This window comes from Lissotriton vulgaris, chromosome 1_1 (assembly GCF_964263255.1).
Source record: "Lissotriton vulgaris chromosome 1_1, aLisVul1.2, whole genome shotgun sequence".
Classification (NCBI taxonomy): Eukaryota; Metazoa; Chordata; class Amphibia; order Caudata; family Salamandridae; genus Lissotriton; species Lissotriton vulgaris.
In genome coordinates, this window is record NC_141685.1 from 1,110,291,449 (window position 1) to 1,110,314,224 (window position 22,776).

A 22,776-nucleotide genomic window follows, 5' to 3' on the forward strand; every position below is an offset into this window, starting at 1 on the left:
ATGCTTGAAATGTCATTAGTCGTCACTGCACATTTATTTCGCAGGTATTTTGGTAAGAAAATGCTTTACTTTTGGTAAGAATATCTAGCAGTTCTCCTTATATTACTAAGAGGATATGTTAACATTGTGATGTCTCTCACAGTAGAGTTTTCTAATATAGCTGACTCAGATCTGGGGTGTGGAAATCTACGGCACCCTTGCTCAAAATTAACTATAGATTTGGTAACTAAATAAATGCCTTTTTAATTAGTTGGTATGTATTTACAGCTTACTTCGCATATCAATCTGCTTCCACAACAAGTTTTAAAAAAATTGAGGCTTTTGTTCTAAAATGTGACTTTTTTTTAAAGGCATCTTCCCACCATTAATAGACTAAGAAGGCAGAAAATACGATCTCGAGCTGACAATTGCAGTGTGGACACTGTAGGCGTCAGGTCAATGATATCATGAGTCACACTGTCTTCACCTATTGTTGGCACCAAAAAAACTTCATTTAAGTCAACAAAATTCTTTTCATGTCCTACCACTAGACATCAGGACAGTGCACAGCATGTGAAGCTAGAATACTCTCAAACTTATTGTTACAGGGTAACCCTCTACAGTAGGATTTTCTGATTCACATCATAAGGCAAATCATAAAAAGCCTGGTTTAACAAGTTAAACACATTTTCCAAACTAAATCCTGAAACTCATTTTTCTTTCTCCTATGAAACGATAACCAGCATATCTCTTAAAAGAATATCAATGATGATTAAGTCATGTCTACTCAAACTCTAAAGCATTCACTCAATGTAGGTGTGGCAAAGAAGATGAGGAATATGGCCATAGGTTTATGGAGACCTGAGCAGCTCAGAGAGGGTCTTTTTTATTCAACTTATTCCAGTAACTGAATGGTGCAGCCTCTTAGGACCAGGCCCGAGAAGACAAGTGCACCAGTGCATTTAGGTTTATGGAGCCAGCCGTTTTAAGGGCTAGGTAACCAAAGGTGACACTTTGGAGCTTTGTCGTCTATGAGACACCCCAGTATCAGTCAGCTGTTAGGAGGAGCCAACTAGAGATCCTTATGCTGACAGTGAAAGAGGCCCGTGGCACGAAAAACAGACCGTTGTCTAAACCACTTTGCTATTCTGGTTTATTGTTGCTGTTCTTTGAGATAAACACGTTTATAAGGGACAATGGACCCAATAGGATTGGTCGGGGTCCTTGGGTAGTAGCGAGTTTTAAACACCGTGTTCCCTAAACAAGGACAATAGTTTCTAAGAATGTATATAGAACCAGAATCAGCATTATACTTGAAACTGTCCTTCCGGGCAGATATATTTTTTAATTCTGAAAATGTAAATTAGAAACAATGAAGTGGAACACATGCCTGCGTCCTACTAGGTGAACATACAGAAAAAACAAAAAACAAACAGGACAGCTCAGGCAGAGCAACTTGCTTACATGTTATACATTTGATTAGTGCAAGCAGAAATATGGTGAGACACTGTACACATAAATGATGTGCATTGTGAAAGTGTTTACGGAGTACATATGGTCGACGACGTTTTGATCCCTTTTGGACAATATTGGGTTCATTATCAAGATATTTTATTTACATGCCTGAGTAAAGGGTGGCAGTTTCCATATGAAATTCACTGGAATTGGTGTGTGCCGCGTCCGCGGTTACACTGCTGTGGAGCTCTTGGGTGATCCGTGGGCCGTAGTCCTGTAGCTCATGTGGAGTGTACCTGTAGTCTTTTCAATGTGTGAACTCCATAAATCTTGAAAGAATCTGAACTGTAGCAGACTATCCATCTGGCGGTATATACACCTTCGTAATGAGGTTACCACACAGCGAGTGACAGATTATCTGATTTCCACCAAAGACATTAACTGTGATCTGCAGTTCACAAGTCTTAATCTTCCAACGTTTCATGATCAGGAAATTTAGTACCAATTACATTGGGTAATAGTAACACCCATTACTTAAAGTGATTGGAAACAACAGAAATGTGGAATGAATCCTTCGATAAAAAACTAATTATTTTGTTCTAAATCACAAATGTATAGAATTTTCAGTATCAGGTTTATGAAGAGCATCCTCAGCAGAAGAAGAGAGTGGCCTAGGCTTTAAGCCTGGAAGGAATATTTCCAATTTTAGCTGAAAGTCCTAGATAATGCTTAAAATACATCCGGGCACTGTGCTGAAGCCTAGTTTACACTTTTGAAAGGCAGCATAAGGTTCCTAAGCACAACAAGCCTGTGAGCCCTTGATCATTCTGGCTGATGTAATGGTTGCTAAAACATCTACCTTGACCCACAAAAAGTTCAGATCACAAAGAACCACATGTTCAAATACCTTGTATGACATAGACCTTAGAATACAATTTGGATCCAATTATGGAGCAGTATATTTAGGGGGGGTGAAGTTGGAGCCACCAATCAAAATGTCCTTTTAGCAATATTGTTTCAGTTTCGGTGAGAAAACCTAGACGGATCCATTCAAGTATGTGGCAGTGGCACACCGCTTGCATGAGTCAAATGTTTTGTTGGCACTCGCTAGGTAGGGGATTTAAGAAAGGACATCATGAGTTGCAAAAACCAGATGAAGTCATTTCTCCAATGCCTGTAAACAGAACCGTAACTCTTCACTATTATCAGGTTTGTATGAGGGATCTTACTAGTAATGGGTAGGGTCTTAAATTTGACCACATAAAAAAGCATGTGAAAATAAGCAGATGTCTCGGGACCCACACCTTCAAGGTTTGCAGGGAAATGGACAAATCATCCCTGTTGCAGAGGCAGGGTTCTCCGAACGGGTTCTTGAGACAGTAGAAAGAGATATGAAAACTAGAAGATTGAAGGTTATGTGAGTGCGATTGCAATAAGAGTAGTGGGGAGGCTTATCCTGAACTTGTGAATCATTGGAAAAGAGGGAAATACAAAAGATATTTCCTAATCAGTTGAACAGGAGCACTTCTCCATGAAAACTCTTTCCCCATCTAAGTTCACAGGGCCTGATTCAGATCTTGGCGGACGGGTTACTCCATCACAACAGTGACTGATATTCCGTTCTCCGCAATATAAATCCCATTATATCCTATGGGATTTATATTTTTGGCAGACGGAATATCCGTCACCGTTCTGATGGAGTAACTCATCTGTCTTGATCTAAATCGGACTCAAAGTTGGGAAATAGCAGAGACCTCAATCTTGGGAAACGTTGCGTTGTTGCAGATGCGCTGGGTAACTATATTGGAACATTCCCATGTGTGAGCAGCAAAGCATAAACGACTTTGCTGTTCACTGAACACTGTTTCCCTCTGAAGAACAGTCTGGTCTGTAATTTTGTGAAGAAGGAACCAGTTGCACAGCGCATTCATTTTATTTATTTATAATCTGAACAGTTTTCTTGAAACTCCCCCACTTTACTTTAACCCTTCACTAAAACAAAGTCTGAACCTAAAGCCTGCTACATGTGTGTTACTTGCCCCTTCCCGCTTTAATGTATCCGAGACTCTGTTACCTGGTTAGACCTCCTCTTCTGGAAATGCTGTTCTCCTACAGCACTTGTTCCCCCGTAATTCCTTTGTGATCCTTCCACCCGCATGCATGGCACACCCTATATTACCCTTTATGTGCCCTGAACTCTCTATTGACCTCTGATTGTACTTAACTGACAAGTCTTATAACGACTTGTAGTCTCCAAGTATCCAGATGACCCTTCAGAGGTCCTTTTCATTCCTGTTTAAACCAGACTTAATTTTGTCTTGCTGCAGACCCTGAAGAACATGTGGTTACAGAAGTACAGCAAAAACACAGCCGACCCAGGTGTGCTGGTGCTGCTGGCATGTGGCACCGCCTCCAGCACCTGTGGGCAGATTGCCAGCTACCCCTTGGCCCTGGTACGGACCCGGATGCAGGCTCAAGGTGAGTTGGCCTTTAAGGCAACCCAGCACAGGAGAGAATGGCCTTACAGGCCTCAAACAATCTATTTGCCCACTTGCAATTGTGAGTAAAAGTTTATCAGGTCGAGCTATTTTTAGCACCTACCATTCCCATCTGTTGAGTAAACTTAGGCTGGAAAGGAATAGGTGTTCTGTTCATTCAGAAAGTGAATGAGCAATAAAGATGCCATTAAATCTTGTTTTATCTTGACACATTACATTTGCTGTCTGTTCAAGGAAAGAGGTCAAATACCAGTTTGTCTTTTAACTGCTGCTTGGAAAATGAGTTTTATTTTTCTCTCTTTCAAGTGAGCGGTCTGAAGAGATCCGTTATTTTTCTTCAACACATAACATTTAAATAAATAGCCTGTAAATTATTATTGAAAATATTTCAAAATATATCGGGAGTTACAAAAGTACATTTTTTTAATTAAGAAGTGTGATTCAAACAAAGAGTTAATAGGAGTAAAACAAACCAGAACACTACACTTGGTGATGTGCAAATGACACATATTTGCAGAAATTCTACTTCAAACATTATTGTTTTTACACTATATAGTTGTATCAGTGAAGCTGCATGCCAGTGGGAAAGTTTGTGGCCATTTCAATGTAAATTCTGCTGATTACAAATGACAGTGTGCTACCACTTCATGCTTTAGTTATGTGTTTATTAAAAGTGATAGTTTTAAACAATTTTTGAGAAACATTCCTGCCCCCGCTGATAATTCTGTTAATGAACTAAGAGGCAATTCAGGGGTCATGTGTATCCTATGAATGTATGATGTTATTATGCCATACATTACCACGCAGTAGGTTACAGCGCGGACATTATATCGTCCGGTTTGTTACCACGCATGGCTTTACACCGCAAGTCGTTTCTATGACTTGCACTAGATGGCGTGCTGGACTTAGGAATAGTATAAATTACTATTCCTACGCCAGTTAGCGCAACAGCAGGTAATGTGTTGGATTTAAAATCCAACACATTCCCTGGTGTTGCGCCCCGTCTAGCGCAAGTCATAGAAATGACTTGCAATGTAATGCCATGCATGGTAACAACGTGGACGATGTAACGTCCGCGTTGTAACCTACCCGCGTGGTTTTGACAGCATTGTAAATGCTATTTCCCGTATCCTATACGTGATTAGATTTGTATTATATATAGAAAAAGTTTAGTCGATTAAACCAAACAAAGGAGTTTTTTGTACAACAGACATGTTGAACTCGCATATTTGAAGGTTCTCTCCTATGTGATAATGAAGTAAATGGTGGCTCAATTAATTAAATTATTTGCTCTGGATCACATTATTTGAAACCAGTTTTTGCGTCTTAAGCATTATAAATAGGTCGAGTAGATTATTTAAGTCACTACACCTGCAGGTCTAGTAACATTTTTATGATTTTTCTACGCCTGCTTTAAGAGTTTTCATCACATGCTTTGGATGATATTCTCCTGGGACATTGTTGTGATTGAAGAAGGAGTAATGTCAACTGTTAAGAGTTTGAATCTTAGAGGGAGGAAGGTTCTGTGATATTTGTGTTTTGTGGAAACCTCATTAATTTTTGCTTTCTCCTCTCTCCCCCTCGACAGCTTCAATTGAGGGTGCTCCCCAATTCTCTATGCTTGGACTTTTCCGAAACATTTTGTCGCAGGAAGGAGTGTTTGGACTGTACCGGGGCATTGCCCCCAACTTCATGAAGGTCATCCCGGCTGTCAGCATCAGCTACGTAGTGTATGAGAACATGAAATTTGCCCTTGGTGTTACTTCAAGATGAAATTCTGGGATGCCTAGTACCCTGCTTAAAGCCCAATGATTCACCAACACAGGGAGATGATGGGAGAAATAGTGTGTGACCCAATCAGCTGTGGCCAAGGACCTATGATTGCATCCAACACCCAAAGTGTTTTGGGTGGGGATCTAAAAACTAGTTGGTCAGCAACCAGCAGCCTACCACAGAGCACACAATTCAAACTGAGTAAAGATCAAAGAACTGGTGTAGACAGAGCAGAGCAAAACTTAATGAAGCAGTGCATTGCTCATTCACCCATGGTGAAAGGCATAAGAACCATTATGCCAACACAATTCTAAGTGACCTAAAGACTACCCATATGGAAGTGGACGAATATTCAACAAGCCCTGACAACACCAGTCCAATACAAACAACATCACTGACTGTTCTTGCCCTGGGACACAGGAACCATATGACCAACAGTTAACAATAAGGATGCGTAATTTAGCCACCCGGCATAGAACTGACCGAATCTATGTATCATCTAACCAGTTGTGTGGCCTTTGACCCAAGAAGTGATGTGTTATCTATTAAACCAGCAATACATGAAGATCAGCTAAGGAAAGGGTGAAGAATATGATTACCAATTGTTAGTAAGCAACGATTACCCAAGTGACGCAAATCAAATGAATGCATTATCCAACAAGCTGGGCCATAACACCCATTAACTGATGAACCAACAAACTATCAATGAACAAATGTTACCCGTCTCAAAAAACTGATTCTTAGCCAAATAAGTTAAGGTGTATTGCTGAACCACTAATTCACTACTCAGCTATCTCTAACACAGACTCCACTAAATCAACAACTCATCTCAAAAGTTCGATACAGTACTAATCCATTACCTGTGCAGGTCTGTACTCTGGAAAAGAAACTGATCTTTTATCGTTTCTGCTCTGACCTCCAACAGAAGCACTGGCCCACCACCCATGGTTTCTGACCTCTGACACAGGAAACTATAAACCATGCAACCCGCCCAACCTCTGCCACAGGGAATGATCAATCACTCCGCCACCTCTGACACAGGAACTCATCTTTCACCCAGGCCACATATCCTCAGACAATGGAACTGATCAATCGCTCAACTAGTCCTGACCCTAGATTAGACATGTGGGGTTAAGTAAACAGCCACAGATTTGTTTCACATATCTCTGTAGTAACCAGTACTGAAGCAGGATTCGAATGTAGCAGTTAAGTGCAAATGAGTGAAAGACTAAGACTTCTGACCCCTACAGCAGAGATCTTGTGAATGTTTGAAAGCATGTAAAAGTAATTGAAGTGATGAAGTTGCATGTCCTGAAAAAAGTTGAGTTGCAGACTCACAACAGAGCAGCACCTTCCTCTCAACCCTAAGTTATAGAATGTATCCTAGCTGCTCATCTTTTATCACTACTGAAAAGTCCTTTTGGTAGCTATTTCTGAAATGCATCTATTTCACGCCAAAGCCTGTTGCCACCTTTGAACTCATGGCACGCTTCATTTCCGAGCAGTGGGCATACGCTTGTTTTCTACCTCTTTGTCCATCCTGGTCCAGCTGTGCATCCCACAACTCACTGACACATGAATTTCTACATTTGCTTTCCAATAAGAATTTTTCTCTACCCCATCAACCACATGAATGCCTGCCGGGTAACTTTAACAGAGTTGAGGAATTCACATATAAATCAAGGCACACAAGTTGCAATAATGTGCCTAGCTCACTCATATTGGCAGCAGGGGAGGAATAGCTTCTTATTGGTCTGTATGTCTGGCATCTTCTGTGTATTCAGGGCATCTTTATTTTGGTCTTTGGCAATGACATATCTTGGGGCTTTGGCCTGATCTGCCATAGGTCCACAGGCAATTATGTGCCATCACATCATCATCTTATGGGACTGGCCATCACTGGATCTTTAACAGTTTATTTTGCAATCTGATGTTGGCTTATCATGTGTCATTGAAATTCGGTTATCTTTGATGTTTCTGCTATTCTCAGGTCTTTAGTGTTGGCCTAAATTGTCTCTTAGGCATAACCTTATCTTGGGTGCAGGTATATCTCTGGTCTTTGCCGCTGGCTTGCAATGGACCTACGACAACAATTTATCTTGTGTCTTTGCCACTAGCATACCCTGAATCTCTGATGCCTTCTTATGTTGGGTGTCTGTCATTGGCTTAATCTTGAGTCTTTTCTGCTACCATATTTTAGGTCATTGTGCTAACTAATTTTATTTGTTTGAGGTCAGCCTTTTTTAGTGTCTTAGGCAGTAAGTTCTTTTCTATCTTTAACACTGTATTTATCTTTGGGGTTGACCACTGGTTTTTTTAGAGAGTTGTTTTGCATCTTTAGCATCAGCATATCACTGTTATTTGACACTGGGCTACCTTGTTCTTTGGCACTATTTTGGGGAGGTATTTAGCACTGGACAATCTTGGTTATTTGTCACCAATTTATACTATGCGCTTTGTAGTAATTTCTTATGAATCCTTGACGTCCGTTGAAATTATCTTTGTTCTTTTTCACTGGTTTATCTTCAGCCTTTAGCACCAATTTATACAGAGTCGGTTGTGCTGGTTTATCTCGGATCACTGGTGTCAGGTTATTAGCGCTCTTCAGCACTGGTTTATGTTGGAACTTTGCTGTAGGTTATTATAGATATTTAATACTACACTTCCTGATTCTTTGCCACAGCGTTAGCTTGTGGGCAATGCACTGGTTTCTTTCCAGTCTTTTCACTGGCATTTTTTAAGTCCACACTGCTGGTCATATTTGTTGTCAGACTTGCCTTTGGTCTATGGAGGCAGTTTAGTGTGAGTCTCTGGGACGATCCTAACTTGGGTACTTGGAGCTTTCATATGTTTGGTTTTGGGAATATAATAGTTTGGGGGTTTTAAGTCGTACATTCAGTGGCCTCTGAGTAACAATTACTTAGGTCTTAATTGGCATATTATCTTTAGAATTCTTCACTGTTTTACCCGAGCCCTCTTTCCTTCTGTGTGACTACTTTAAGGTCCTCGGGCTGGCTTTAGTGTTGGAATGAGGCATGTGCATAGTTGAGTTATGAGTATCGTGGTTATGTGCTGAGTGTGTTATATGGTCATAAAATGGATCATACGCAGATGGAGGTCACAGACTTCATCTCTGATACCAAGGACTTGTAGGGAGATGGAGGGTATCTGGGCAGCTCCCTGGTGGGAGGATGTAAGAAGAATGTTGCATGCTTTGGCTCTGGTGGATAGGTTGTAGGAAGTTAGGTGTAAGAATCTTGTGAGTTTTTATATTCTCTCATTTACATTTCATAAATATTATTTTTTGTAATCTAAGACTTGTCCTCAAGTTGAGACTTTTTGTCCCAGTTTTATCCCCACCCTTTTCTACCTCTTTCATTGGGATACCGCAACTGGAGCATGACAGGCAAACTTTTAACAAGGACTTATACCCGCTCGCTCAGCACTGCCTGCACCTTTGAATTCAATGCACAGTGAATCCTGCATGTTTCTGCACTGTCATGATGTCAACAGCCCTCTCAGGTCTGAATGTAGAAACAAGACTTGGGTCTTGGGCTGCATAGAAAGGACTTTGAATGTATAAAATTGTAAAATCTTTGATTGTTTGAAACTTTTCTTCTAGTGAACCAACTAAACTTACTAAAATTCTTTAGTCTAAAATAACCATTGTGCCCAGCAGATACCATTTGGCTTTAGGAAAGCTACATCCCCTGCAGCTTCCACAGTGCTCTGGTGAAGACCTAGTGTGTAGAGATACAGTTCAGCCCAAGAGACACAAATGGAGTGTGTGGAATCCAAAGTTCTCTCCGAAAGCCATGGTGCTCAGGATAATACTCAGCTGGGCTCTTTGGAAGCTATAGAGCTCTACCCAACCCACTAGACTCTGGAGACCCCACTGGACAGTGGATGCACCACTGGGAACGTGAAACGCCTCTCTGAGAAAACTACTAGAGATTGAGTAAGCTGCAGCGAGAATGGGACCTGGACAAATTTGCTGGGCTTAAGGGCTGCCGTTTAACTTAAAGTAAGCCACTTTGCCCTGGGAAAGCTGTTGTTTTCTGGTGAAAACTGCATCTGGGCTCTAATGAAGCTGGTGGGTTCTGGGGAAGCAAATGTCCTCTGTGAAAGTTGGTGGGCTATTGGAAAGCTGTGAGGTTCTTAAGAAGCTGCCAGGCTGTGGGGAAGCTGGTAAACTCTGGGGAAGTATCTGGGCTCTCTGGAAGCTGCTGGTCTCTAGGTAAGCTCCTTGTCTGGAGGAATGCTGCTGGGTTATAGGAAAGATGATGGGCTGTGGGGACACTGAAGGGTTCTGGGGAGGTTTCTGCACTTTAAGGAAGGTCCTGTGCTCTAGAGAAGCCCCTGACCGGTAGGAGATTTGTTGGGCTTTGTTGAAGCTGCTGAGCTCTGAGAAAGCAGCTGGGAGACTGGGAGGCTTTCAGGATTCCACATCCAAGTATAAAAAAGTGTCTAGTGTGGCTCAGTTATCTAATGCATCTACTCTAGGGATTTGTGAGTCAAACCTCACTGTCAGAAGTGCTCTCCAAACCTTTGTGTTATGTTATCAATAGAACCAAGTTGTAATGGGATTAGTACTCAGACTGCATACAAGCTCATTTACAATGCTACGCGGCCAACGCACAGGCTTAAGTGATTAGTATATGTTTTTATGGCAGTCATTCCAAAACATGGTACCACTTAGCATTTCTCAATGTGGCATGGGAGCCCTCAAAGAGGGTTCTTCTCTGGAAGCACAAGTTCAAGAGATTAAAGTGGGACCAGATTGACAGATCTGTGAATATCTGGAAAAATATAACCTCAGATAAGTGTCTTGTCTCTTTCAGATATAAAATTGTGGTTAATGCATAGAGTTCCATATGACACCAACGATCTATCCACTATAAAACGAGAAAGGGAAGGAGGAATATCTCCTATTAGTGGAAGAAATAGAAGGGCTCCCTGAAATGGGAGGTGTTGAGAAGAGGACAAACTGCATATTCGTAGCATTTGTGGCTGTAGATACATATGCTCTGCAAAGTCCTGCGATCTAGTGTTGGGCTTGGCTATTTGCAACTCGTTTTCCTTAGAAGAAGTCTTTCAAGTCACAAAGTCTTGGTGACTCCATCTCTAGCCATGAATGCACATAGGCACTGACTCCATTATCAGATTGTTTTTCACCGCCATACGGTTTCGATGTGTTTTAGTGTTACTCCAATTCTCAATGAGTTTGTCAGTTCCAGTCATGGTTCTGGAGTCTGTTGCCTTCCTTCCCATTGCTGAGAAGACTCTTTGATGCATTTCCTTTCTTACGACGCCCCCTTCATTCCTTGAGCCCATTGTTGTCGAGTGACCTGGCTAATTGGCCCTCGAGACCCTTTGGACCACCATGCCCTCCATACTAGTTTTGGAGAATGAGGACATGCTGGGAGTGATGGAATGGACACCCTTCAGAAAATGGCCTCCTTTCTATTCTAAATTCCCCAGGGCCGATCTGCACGTCACCTGCAACCTCTGCCTTTCACCGGAGCACGACAAGAACCAGTGTGACTCTTGTTCGGCATTCTGAAGCAAGAAAACACCGCATCAGTGAGTAGACAGACTGTGGGCCCACAGCAGGATGACCCAGAAACTACTGCAAATCTAAACCTAGCACCCCCCCATCCTCCCCCCGCCGTCGGGGGATGGTGATCGGCCCTTGTGCTTAGGCCGCCACCACTCTCGAGCACAGTTTGAAACTGAAACAAGTACTCAGAGCAAGGAAAATAGCCTTTCAGTATCCTCAACCCTTAGCTGGGTTCGGGTCAGAGGACACCTTTCAGCACCAGACACTTGAAATTGGCTTCTCTGTTGAGGTTGAAAGCTCAATTGCCATTTAAATAACCTGCTTCAATGCTGAAATCGCGGTCCGCTAGGAAGCAGTTCAGTGCTGAGTCCAAGGAAAAGCCTTTCCTAGTAAGACTGCAGCAGGAGTTATACAAGAGGCAGAGGCAGCTTATCATTCCTCCGTGCACAGGCCAGCTCTCCTCCTCGGAAAAGACTCTGCCAAAAAAGCACAGACTTTCCTTCAAAGACATGCCACCACTGGACACTTCTGCACCTCCATTGTCAACCCAAAGGTGCAGGGAGAAGGCTATGGCCCCTCCTCCTCCTCCTCCTATGCTGCAGGGAAGAGAATTATTGTGTGGACATTCTTGCAAGGCAACAAGCTACCACTGGTCACACTGTCCTCAGAACTCTGTTTCAGACCTTTGCATCGGCACCATCCACTGGCTAGCCACCACTTAGGGAGTACTGCTTTACAGTTGATGCAGAGTGTGTGTATCTATAACCAGACATGCTACAAACAGATTATGTTACTTACTCTGGAAGGGTCTGTCTGATGCATGTAGTGCTGTAGATTCATATGTGCCCACCCTCCTCCCAGGAAGCCAATATTTGCTATGAAAATCTTTCACCTTTTCTGCGTTCCTCTCTTTTTACACGCATGGTCACTAATCTGTCCTACTTACTACTCCATATCTACTCTTGCCCACTGGGAAAATACCAGTGTAACAATGGAGTTGGGGCACATGCTCATTCTCCACCACTGGAGTCAGTGAGACCTAGTCTCTTGAAAGAGTTCTTCGAATAAAAAAAAGTTACAAGCGGCCAAGCCCTACACTCGATGGCAGGGGTATGTAGAGCATGTGAATCTGCAGCACTGCATGCAACAAACAGATGCTTACAGGGTCAGTAACATAAGCCATTCCACATACTAAGAGCAGCAAATAATGGAGGTCTACCGCCATTGTGTACTTTGTGTCCCTGAACAGTCATTTGCGAAGGGAACCACCATGTGGTTAGTTAGTCATCAGAAGGGACGTAATGAAATTATTTCAGGAAGCCGACATTTATACATAACTGCATTATGTGGTAATTGGAAAGCATTACTACTAATTCATGATTTTACCCATCACATTAAATTTATTGTAGCATATATATAACAGTACATACTCCTGACAAGGCTGCAAAACACTACACTTTTCCTCAGTTCTAGCGCACCCTTTCAGAAGAGAGTAAGTGTGGTTTGTCCTTTGTGGGATATCTTCATTGCTGTTTCAAGGGTGTTTAGAAAATATGACAGTTGTGTCTACTCAAGTGCAGTGAATAACTATTCATTGTTTTACTCATGTCAAAGAACCTCTGCACTCAGGTCAATTGAAGTCTTAGAATGTTTCCTAACAAAAGAAAAATATATCTGAATCCTAGAATCAACTGACAAGGAGGTCTCACTGCAACCTAATAAAACTTAGCCATGCTAAGCCAAGGCAAAAATATTTGAAAGTTTTTAACGAACAGGCTTTCAATGGGAATCGCATGGGGTTATTTTAGGAAAAAGGGACACATGTGCTGGAGACTGAGGTTGAGAAAGGAAGAAGATGGCCTTCATTTGTTACAATAATGTATAGTTTTCTCTCTGTGCAAGCCAATTAACACTTCCTGCAGCACTAGTATCTTTCATAGATTAACATGCTTGTATCATTTCACATTGTCAGACCAGGAACTTCATGTAACTTCGAAACAGCAGTATTCATACACTTGTTAACACTGAATGTCAATCAAACATTTTCTATTCTATCCACATCATTATAATTGACGCAAACTCCAGCTAGTCAGAGCTCACTACACCTAGTTGGTCCATTGACAGAAGCTTCCAACTGTCAGATTTTGTAAGCCTAAAGCTCTTTTTTTAACTTTTAAAAGCCTTATTATACGAGGAGGTGGGTAAGCTGAATGACAATCTATGAAAGGTACCATGCTGGAGAACCAGAGTTACAGGTAAGTAGCTTGTTTCCTTCTTTAGTATTGAAGCTTTCATAGATTCACATGCTTGAATCCAGACTAACAAAGCAGTAGTAATGTGCATTTTTGGGAAGGGGGGAATGAGCCTTACCTACCACAAACAGGTTTCTGAATACCTTCTGTCCCACCACAGTCTCTTTATGGCATGCATAGCTTTACAAAAACATGTGTCATTTTCCACTTTGCTATCTTCCAAACGCTCTTCAATGAAGTTCTTGCAAGGAAATCATCTGTTGTTGCCATTGCTCTTGTCGTATGTGCCTTTACTAATCTCAACAAAGGCCTCTTCATTGCAGCATGAGCTGTGGTAACACATGCCACAGTCCATTTTGCAATTGTTTGTTTAGATACTGTATTCCCTTTACTTCCTAATCCAAACCCACAAAGAGTTGATCCATCCTGCGTATCTCCTTTGTTGCTCGCAAATAAAACTTTAGACACCTCTTTATGACTAAATATTGTAATGTTCTTTCAGCCGTTGTTAACTGGATTCACAAAATTAATTTCTAACAATCTTTTGCCTTAAATGAAACTTAGTTGGTACCTTCAGAATGCATTTTGGATTTGTCCTCATTATCACGTTATCCTTTGAAAAATTAAAGTATGGCTCTATACAACACAAAGCGTGCAGCTCACTAACTCTCCCTGCTGATGTAATTGCTAGCAAAAAAGCAGCTTTACACGTTAAAAACTTTAATGTTGCTCTATATATTGTTTCAAACAGCGCCTTCATCAAAGCCATCAAGACAGTATTTAGCTTCCATTATGGCACTAGCTTTGGAACTGGAGGGAATCTTCTGAACAATCCTTTCATAAATTATTTTACCTTTCTCTGAGAATGTAAAGATATTTTATTTGGTGATCTCAGAAATCTTTATTACTGCTACGTGCACCTTAACTGATTCAAAAGACAAACCTGTCTCTGCTAAGTGTAATTGATAAGGTAAAAATTTATGTGACTACATATTCATCGGATCCAAAATTTTCCTACGTGCCATATCGCAAAACTTTTCCATTTCAGATTGTACGTTATGAGTGTCGCCTGTGCTCTTTTTTTCGTACCTCTCTACATCCAATTTTAAGGGCATGATTTATGATTTGGCAGACGGCCCGTCATTCTGCCATGGGGGCAGAGTGAATTACTCGACCCACATGGCAGAGGGACCGTCCTCCGCATTTTTAAATGACTCTCGAACAGGCAGTCATTTATAATGCATTAGAAGGAACAGCTTCATCTCCCATAGTGGGGGTTATTATTAGCAATTTACTGTCACTCACCGCCAGGGTTTGCCTGGCGGTGAGGGATAGTAAAAACAAAGGCTATATGTCCATCCACCCTGATTGGTTGGGCAGACATATAGCTGTTTCTCTGACAGCCCTTACTCCGCCGGGCCATCGAAGAGGTTTAGCTATGGCGGTGATGGAGATGTCATCACCGAAGCCAAACCTATGGTCTGCCTGCTTTCAAATTGAGCGGGCAGACCATTTTGTTGGGGTTATGGATACTACGCCATGTTGCAAAGGATTATTCTTACCACCAACATGTAAATCAGGCCCAAAGTCCTGATGAGCCATGCTGTTAGGTGAAGACACTGGGTCGTGAAGTATTTGATCCGTGTTCTTTGAAAGTAGTTGAATATTGAGCTTGAACTGAAATGGCTTCTCTACCCCCAAATCCCATAAATCTGCATACCGATGTTGGTGGGGTTCTGCAGGTGCTACTAGAATCACCTTGCATCTCTCCCTCCTCGTCTTGCATATTATCTTTGCAATCTGTGGCATTGGAGGTAGTGGATATACATACTTCCCTGTCCAGTTTATTGTAAATGCATTGCCTTGTGATCCTGGGCAAATTATCATCTTGTGAAATTCATGTATTTCCAGTTTTTATCTGTCACAAACATGTCCAAATCTGGTTCCCCCATTTTTTAAATATATAGTTGACTTGCCTGGTGTCTATTTCCCACTCACGGTTATCCATATAACGTCTGGCTTAACTGATCTGCCTCTTTGTTGTGCAACCCCAGAATGTGTTCCACCAGCAACAAAACATTGTTGTGGATTGCCGATCTCAACTGAATGCAAAAAGACATAGTTCCTAGAATTACCTTGAGAATCCTCACTGAAACCTTTTCTTTTCCTGATAAAAAAGACGCTAGCTTAATTCATTTGTTCGAGGCATGTGGGCTGCTGAATTCATATCTGTGCATAGATCGCCGCCTAGTGTTCGGTCCGGATGATTGCACCTTGTTGTCCTGGAAGAGTCTTCGAAGTATCACGAGATAGGTGGCTCCTCCCTTGGACTACAGTGCGCATGGGCATCCTCTCCATCTTCAGATTGTTTTTTTCCGCCATTGGGTTCAGATGTTTTTCCTACACTCGAAGTTCGGAATCGAAACAAAACTTTTTTAAAGGCCAAAAGGCCTTCGAAATCGACGGTATTGGTTCCACTCTGTGCCTATTACCTCAGATAAACTTCCTTCTTCTCTCCGGTCGTCGACGTGGCCCGTTGGGCCTTTCGACGCCACGTGGGCCTATAGTCGATGGAACGAGTCCATTTAAATTCTGCCCACAATGCCATTCCAAGTACCCGCATACTGACAGACACCCAGTATGCAACAAGTGCTTGTCACCGGACCATAAAGAAGAAGATTGCCTGGCTTGTGCCCAATTCCGTTCCAAAAAGTTGATCCGGAATCGACGGGCCGCTAGGCAAGAGATGCAGAGACCAGCACAAGACCCGGAAAACATTTTCGACGAGGACCAAGAGCTCGTCGACGTACAAGACTCGGCTCTACAGCCCCGACCCGAAAAAGGCTGAAAAAACACCTAAGCCTACAAAACCAACAAAACATGTCATCCAAAAACAAACGTCGAACCAAAAAAGACAAAACCCAAGGATTCGACTCAAAAACCAAGGACAGTGGAAGAAGATCTCTTTCACCCTGATCCTATAGAAGAGGAACAATCAAAACTGTACAAAGACCCTGAGACTGGGAAAGTAACAGTTTACAGAAAAAAGAAGAGACCAGTGGACACTGAACCTTCTTCACCAATTCCTCTAAAGAAAAAGAAAGACTCTGTCGGGTTTCACCCTTGCCCAAAAAGCTGCAGGAACGATGTATGGCCCAACCCACCTCCTGCACCCCACAGTCGCTCTCTGACAATCACCCAGCGAGCAAACTATTGAGCACAGGGAGAGGGAGGGAGTAAGGATCCTGGAGAGCGGTGAACGTCTATCTGGACCACCCCAGAGAACAGTTTAGTCACAATAGGTCTGCACCTGGAAAACAATAACACCTGATTATTCTACTGCTCCTGCTCACTCTATGAAATCCCACCCCTCTCCTTCTATGACCAGGCAGCAACAGCAAGCACAAACATGACTCTTACCAATACACGGTGGCAGCGTAGTCCCACTGGGGGGGTCTTGTAATCCTCTTGTGAAGACAGACGTAATATATCCAATAGGAGCTGTGAGGTAACACTACTCCAAATAATGTCTCCAGGAAAATATAAAAAAGGGTGAAAAGTCACTGTTTTGACATAAAAAACCCCGTACCATTTCTCAATGTCCCAAAATACCAGGTGCGGGGAGGGAAAAGGGAAATATCGAAAGGTGGCAGCCGCTACCTTCGAAGTCCTTCGAACGCCAAAAGAAACCAAACTTCCACACAACGATGTGGACCGAATCCAGAACAACACGCAAGTAGACGCCGCAAGTCCGCTTTGCTGCACATATATCCAAGGCAAGCCGTCTGCGTCTGCTGTGACTCCCCGGGATCCCAGGGGAGTATCCAAAAAGGGTATCGGAGCCCCGATAACCCCACCACAGTTCCAGCACCAGAGAGCACATGAACTCGGATCCACAACAACGGAAGGGAGAGAAGGGAGGGGGGGGGGCGGGACAGGAACGGAAGCAATCCAAGGGAAGGACAGACGAAAACTCACGAGCCCATGAGTGAGAGGAAGCCAAAGAAGCAACTACTACCACGGGAACCTGACCTGGAGGTAACTCCCAACGCCAGATCGAAACCAAGCAAGGACGCAGGGGCGTGCATGACATTTAACCCCAAGCCAGGTAGGTCATGAGATGTAGCATGCATGGTCATAGAAAGAGGGCTAACCCTAACAGACTCTGCCACTTCTCCACTTAGACCTTTCCAACCTGTCTCTCCTAGTATGCCTACCACGCCTTATGCCCCTTACTCTCCAACACAGTCAGCGTATAATGTAGATTATGAAGAAGAGTATCCTGAGCAGGATTATAACTATCCACAGGTCCAAGAGACACAGGATAACACATGGGACAATCAACAAGACCCATATGATACACATCCCATCCCTGACACCTCCTCCTATCCAGTTAAACCATCACCCACAGGTGATTCAGTAGCATTTAACCTACTAGAGGACAGGGCCGCACTATACCACAATGTTGATATGCATAGTGACCCAATAGAGGAGGATTTCCTTTTTGACACATTTGCCTCTTCTGAGAGAACAGTTAAAACACTCCCTATGTTAAAGGGTGTACTAAAACATGCCAATTACATATTTAAGGATGCAGCTAGAGCACGTGAAAAAATATAGGCCTGCCCCTACAGACCCCACATACATTAAAGGTCAACTACCACTGGATTCACTAGTTGTAGCTAATGCACGTAAAAGGGCTAACTCCCAAACAACTGGAGAAGCACCACCTCCTGATAAGGAATCCAAAATCCTTAAAGCCTCAGGAAAAAGAGTGGCTGCACAGGCAGCCAATTCATGGAGAATAGCTAACACGCAGGCTCGATTAACCCGCTACGATAGGGCACACTACGAAAGACTAGAGCGCATAATGCGACATCTACCTGAGCCACTCAAAGAACAAGCTGATGCTCTTATTCAGGAGGGGAAGCTCATCACAAATGCTTCCATTAAATGTGCATTAGACGCAGCAGATACCGCAACAAGATCCGTTAACACTAGTGTCTTGCTAAGACAACACGCATGGCTACGCATCTCAGGCTTTAAAAGCGAGGTGCAATCTACTATTCTAAACCAGCCGGTCAATCCAGACTTCCTCTTTGGACCAGCAGTAGATAATATTCTGGACAAAATGAAAAAAGACACTGAGACTGCAAAATCAATGGGTGCGTTGCAGTTCCAACAGCATAAAAGCTCCTTTCGGCGCTCATCATACAGAGGAGCTGCACTAGACAACACCGCACAAGGTGCCTCGGCATAAAAAGCCAATACCCAGTGCAGCTTCAATAAAAGTCCCAATCGAGGTGGATACAGAGGAAATAGCAATAAGGGGAGAGGACGTGGAGGCAATAACAACAGAACCTCCACTGCCACAAAACAGTGACTTCAATACACTACCTCCAGACCACATAACACCGGTCGGAGGAAGAATACAACAGTTCCTACCAGTCTGGAACAACATTACCACAGACAGGTGGGTAAGAAATTATCCAGTATGGCTACTGTCTAGAACTGACTTCTACTCCACCCAACATACCACCCAAACACCGTCCAATGTCCGCGGAACACATCGCTCTCTTACAACAAGAGGTGAAAAGTATGCTGGAAAAGGGGGCCATAGAGCCAGTCCCTCTCCAGCACCAAGGAACAGGAGTATACTCACTATACTTCTTCATTCCCAAGAAGGACGGGTCCCTCAGACCAATACTGGACCTCAGACCCCTAAACCAGTATATACTTTCGGAGCACTTCCACATGATCACTCTACAGCAAGTCCTACCGTTGCTAAGGCAAGCAGACTTCCTAGCAACCTTAGACCTCAAGGATGCATACTTCCACCTACCTATACATCCTTCTCACAGAAAGTATCTCAAGTTCACAATCCAAGACCAGCACTATCAATTCAAAGTTCTCCCCTTTGGGGTAACCACAGCTCCAAGAGTGTTCACCAAATGTCTAGCGACAGTAGCTGCACATCTAAGGAGACAACATATTCACGTTTATCCATACTTGGACGATTGGCTGATACAAGCAAAATCGTACAAACAGTGCAAAAGCCATATGTCTCAAACACTTCAGCTGCTAAACAGCTTAGGTTTTTCAATAAACTACCCAAAATCCAACCTACAGCCATCCCACATACAGCAATATCTGGGAGCTACTATAAACACCTCGCTAGCAAAGGCATATCCAAACGCAGCGAGAATAACCCGTATGCAAATGCTCATTCGCAAATTCCAACCACAACACTCCCTGTCAGCTCGAGTGTTCATGCAGCTCATAGGCATGATGGCCTCCTGCATTTTCATTGTCCCTCATGCCCGACTTCACATGCGTCCACTGCAGGAATGCCCAGCAAAACAGTGGAACCAAGCTCAGGGACTATTAAAGGACCTAGTGTTGGTAAACAGTTGTGCATACAACTCTCTGCAGTGGTGGAACCCACAAAACCTTTCCAAAGGACGACTGTTCCAAGAGCAGGTTCCACAGATAGGGTTAACAGCGGACGCATCACTGTTAGGTTGGGGAGCCCACGTACTCCAATACACAGTGCAGGGACTTTGGACAACCCAGCAGAAGAAATTGCATATCAACCATTTGGAGTTGCTAGCAATATTTCTAGCTCTAAAAGCATTCCAGAAACACCTGCACAACAAGACTGTGTTGATCCGGATGGACAACATAACAGCCATGTACTACATACAGAAACAGGGAGGAACGCACTCTCTACAACTGTCTCACTTAGCGCAAAGCATATGGAAGCGGGCAATTCCAAAAAACATCTTTCTCCTGGCAGAACACCTCCCAGGGAACGACAATCAAATAGCGGATCTACTCAGCAGACACAGCCAGCAGCTACACGAATGGGAAATTCACCCTCAAGTCCTCCAACCATTCAAAAATGGGGGCACCCAGAAATAGAACTGTTTGCCACAAAAGACAACTCAAAATGCCAGTACTTTGCCGCCAGGTTCCCACATCCGTTGTCACAGGGCAATGCGATATGGATGAACTAGTCAGGCAGATTTGTGTATGCTTTTCCCCCAGCTCCACTAATTTCACTAGTGGCACGCAAACTCCGGCAACAGTCTGACACAATGATCCTAGTCGCTCCAACATGGGCAAGGCAACCATGGTACACAACGTTCCTAGAACTTTCAGTAGTGCCTCATCAAAGACTAAAACTCAGACCCAATCTTCTGACTCAGAGCCATGGCGAAATCAAACACCCAGATCCCAATCAGTTGAACCTAGCGATCTGGCTCCTGAAGTCTTAGAGTTCGGATACCTTAACTTGCCTCCAGACTGCATGAATATTATCAAGGAGGCAAGAAGGCCAACAACTAGGGCATGTTATGCGACTAAATGGAAAAGATTTGTTATTTACTGTAACAATAACCAAATCAATCCATTATATGCTTCTATACAAAACATCATATGCCAACTGTTGCACCTTCAAAGGTGCAACCTAGCTTATTCTTCTTTAAGACTTTAAGAGAGGCTTTACCGCTCTTACACATATGGAACACGTCCATTGCAACAGGCATATTTCCGGATTGTTGGAAACATGCCACTCTCCTTTCCCTGAAAAAGAAGCCAAATGGCGCTCCGGATGATCTAAGTAATCTCCGCCCAATCTCCCTTATAGCAGCCCCGGGCAAAATGCTCGAAAAATTGATACAACGTCAATTGAACAGATTTATCGAGGACAACGAGATTCTGCATGAAACTCAATCAGGCTTCAGATCGGGATTTAGCACCGAGACTGCCCTCATTGAGGTGGCTGAGTCGATTAGATGGTCTTTAGATTCAGGAGCATCAGCCATGCTGGTACTCCTGGATCTATCAGCCGCATTTGATACGGTGGATCACGACAGATTGATCTCACGGCTGAAGGATATAGGACTGAAAGATAAAGCGTTGGGCTGGCTACAATCCTATCTTACAGATCGCTCCCAGAAAGTAGCGCTGGGCACCTTCACCTCAAAACCAAAACACCTCAAGTGTGGCGTCCCTCAGGGGTCGGCTCTCAGCCCATTACTTTTTAATGTTTATTTAGCCCCACTCTTTACCTTGATCTCAAAATGGGGAGTGAAGGCAATTTCGTATGCAGATGATACGCAATTAGTCTTCCCTTTCTCTGACGTATCTGAGGCAGCCTTCAGCAAATTGAGGGGATGTCTTCGGGATATTTCCAGCTGGATGAATACTAACAAATTAAAACTGAATGCTGGCAAAACGGAGGTTGTCTTTTTTGGCAAACATAATCGTCCTCCCTCTGACTTGTGGTGGCCTCCTGAAATGGGTCCCCCCCCCTCCTCCTAGCACCTATGCGAAGAACTTAGGTGTCAGATGGGACGAGGGTCTCTCCTTTTCGTCACACATACAACAAGTCACAACTGGCTGTCTTTTCAAACTTAGGAACCTTCGGAAGTTCCTTGCGCTTTTGCCAGCAGACTGCCGAAAAATGGTAGTCCATGCAACAGTTACATCCAGATTGGACTACGCGAATGGCCTATATCTTGGCCTACCCAAATACTTGGTACATCGCCTGCAGATCGTGCAGAATGCGGCTGCGAGACTGCTAAAACACATCCCTTTTAGACAGCATGTCTCTCCACATCTACACGACCTGCATTGGCTCCCTGTGGCTAGTAGAATAAAGTTCAAAGCTCTAACCTTGGCGTTCAGAGCACTTAAGGGGTCCTGTCCTGATTACTTAAAACTTAGACTCCCCAGGTATCACCAGGAGAGGCACCTGCGTTCTAACGCTCGGCTTCAGCTCCTCGTCCCTCGCGCCAAAAAAGCCAGACTCGGTGGCAGGTCCTTCTCTGCTAACACGGCAATTCTTTGGAATACCCTGCCGGTCGCCATCCAAGCTGCCACGACTGAATCCTGTTTCAAGAAACTAATAAAGACCTGGCTTTTTGCCCAGAAAAAATAAGCACTCTTCCCCCCTTTTTTTTGTTTTTCCTGCCTAACAAGAGTTGCCCACCTAGCGCCGGGACACCTCCTTGTGAGGTAGCTGATCGCGCTTTAGAAATATCAGTATTATTATTATTATTATTATAAGACTACACTTAGCTGCTATAGCAGCATACCTCCAAAACAGACAACACCTTTCACTGTTTAGAGAACCAGCAATAAAAGCTTTCATGGAGGGCCTCAAAAGAGTAATTCCTCCAAAACACCCACCTTCACCAGTCTGGAATCTAAACGTGGTACTCACCAGACTTATGGGGCCTCCCTTTGAACCTCT

The 22,776-nt window shown here is 43.4% G+C and overlaps 1 protein-coding gene across 1 annotated transcript in view; it reads left to right on the top strand.

The window, feature by feature from the left end:
• The window catches only part of LOC147748697 (mitochondrial adenyl nucleotide antiporter SLC25A23-like), a 214,700-nt gene extending 205,397 nt beyond the window's left edge, over positions 1 to 9,303 (top strand). The window contains exons 9-10 of the mRNA XM_086963605.1: positions 3,762 to 3,912; positions 5,521 to 9,303. Of these exons, the coding sequence (XP_086819731.1) occupies positions 3,762 to 3,912; positions 5,521 to 5,705 (336 nt within the window). The 3' untranslated portion in view covers positions 5,706 to 9,303. The remainder of the gene's footprint in view (positions 1 to 3,761; positions 3,913 to 5,520) is intronic.
• Positions 9,304 to 22,776: the final 13,473 nt, after the last annotated feature.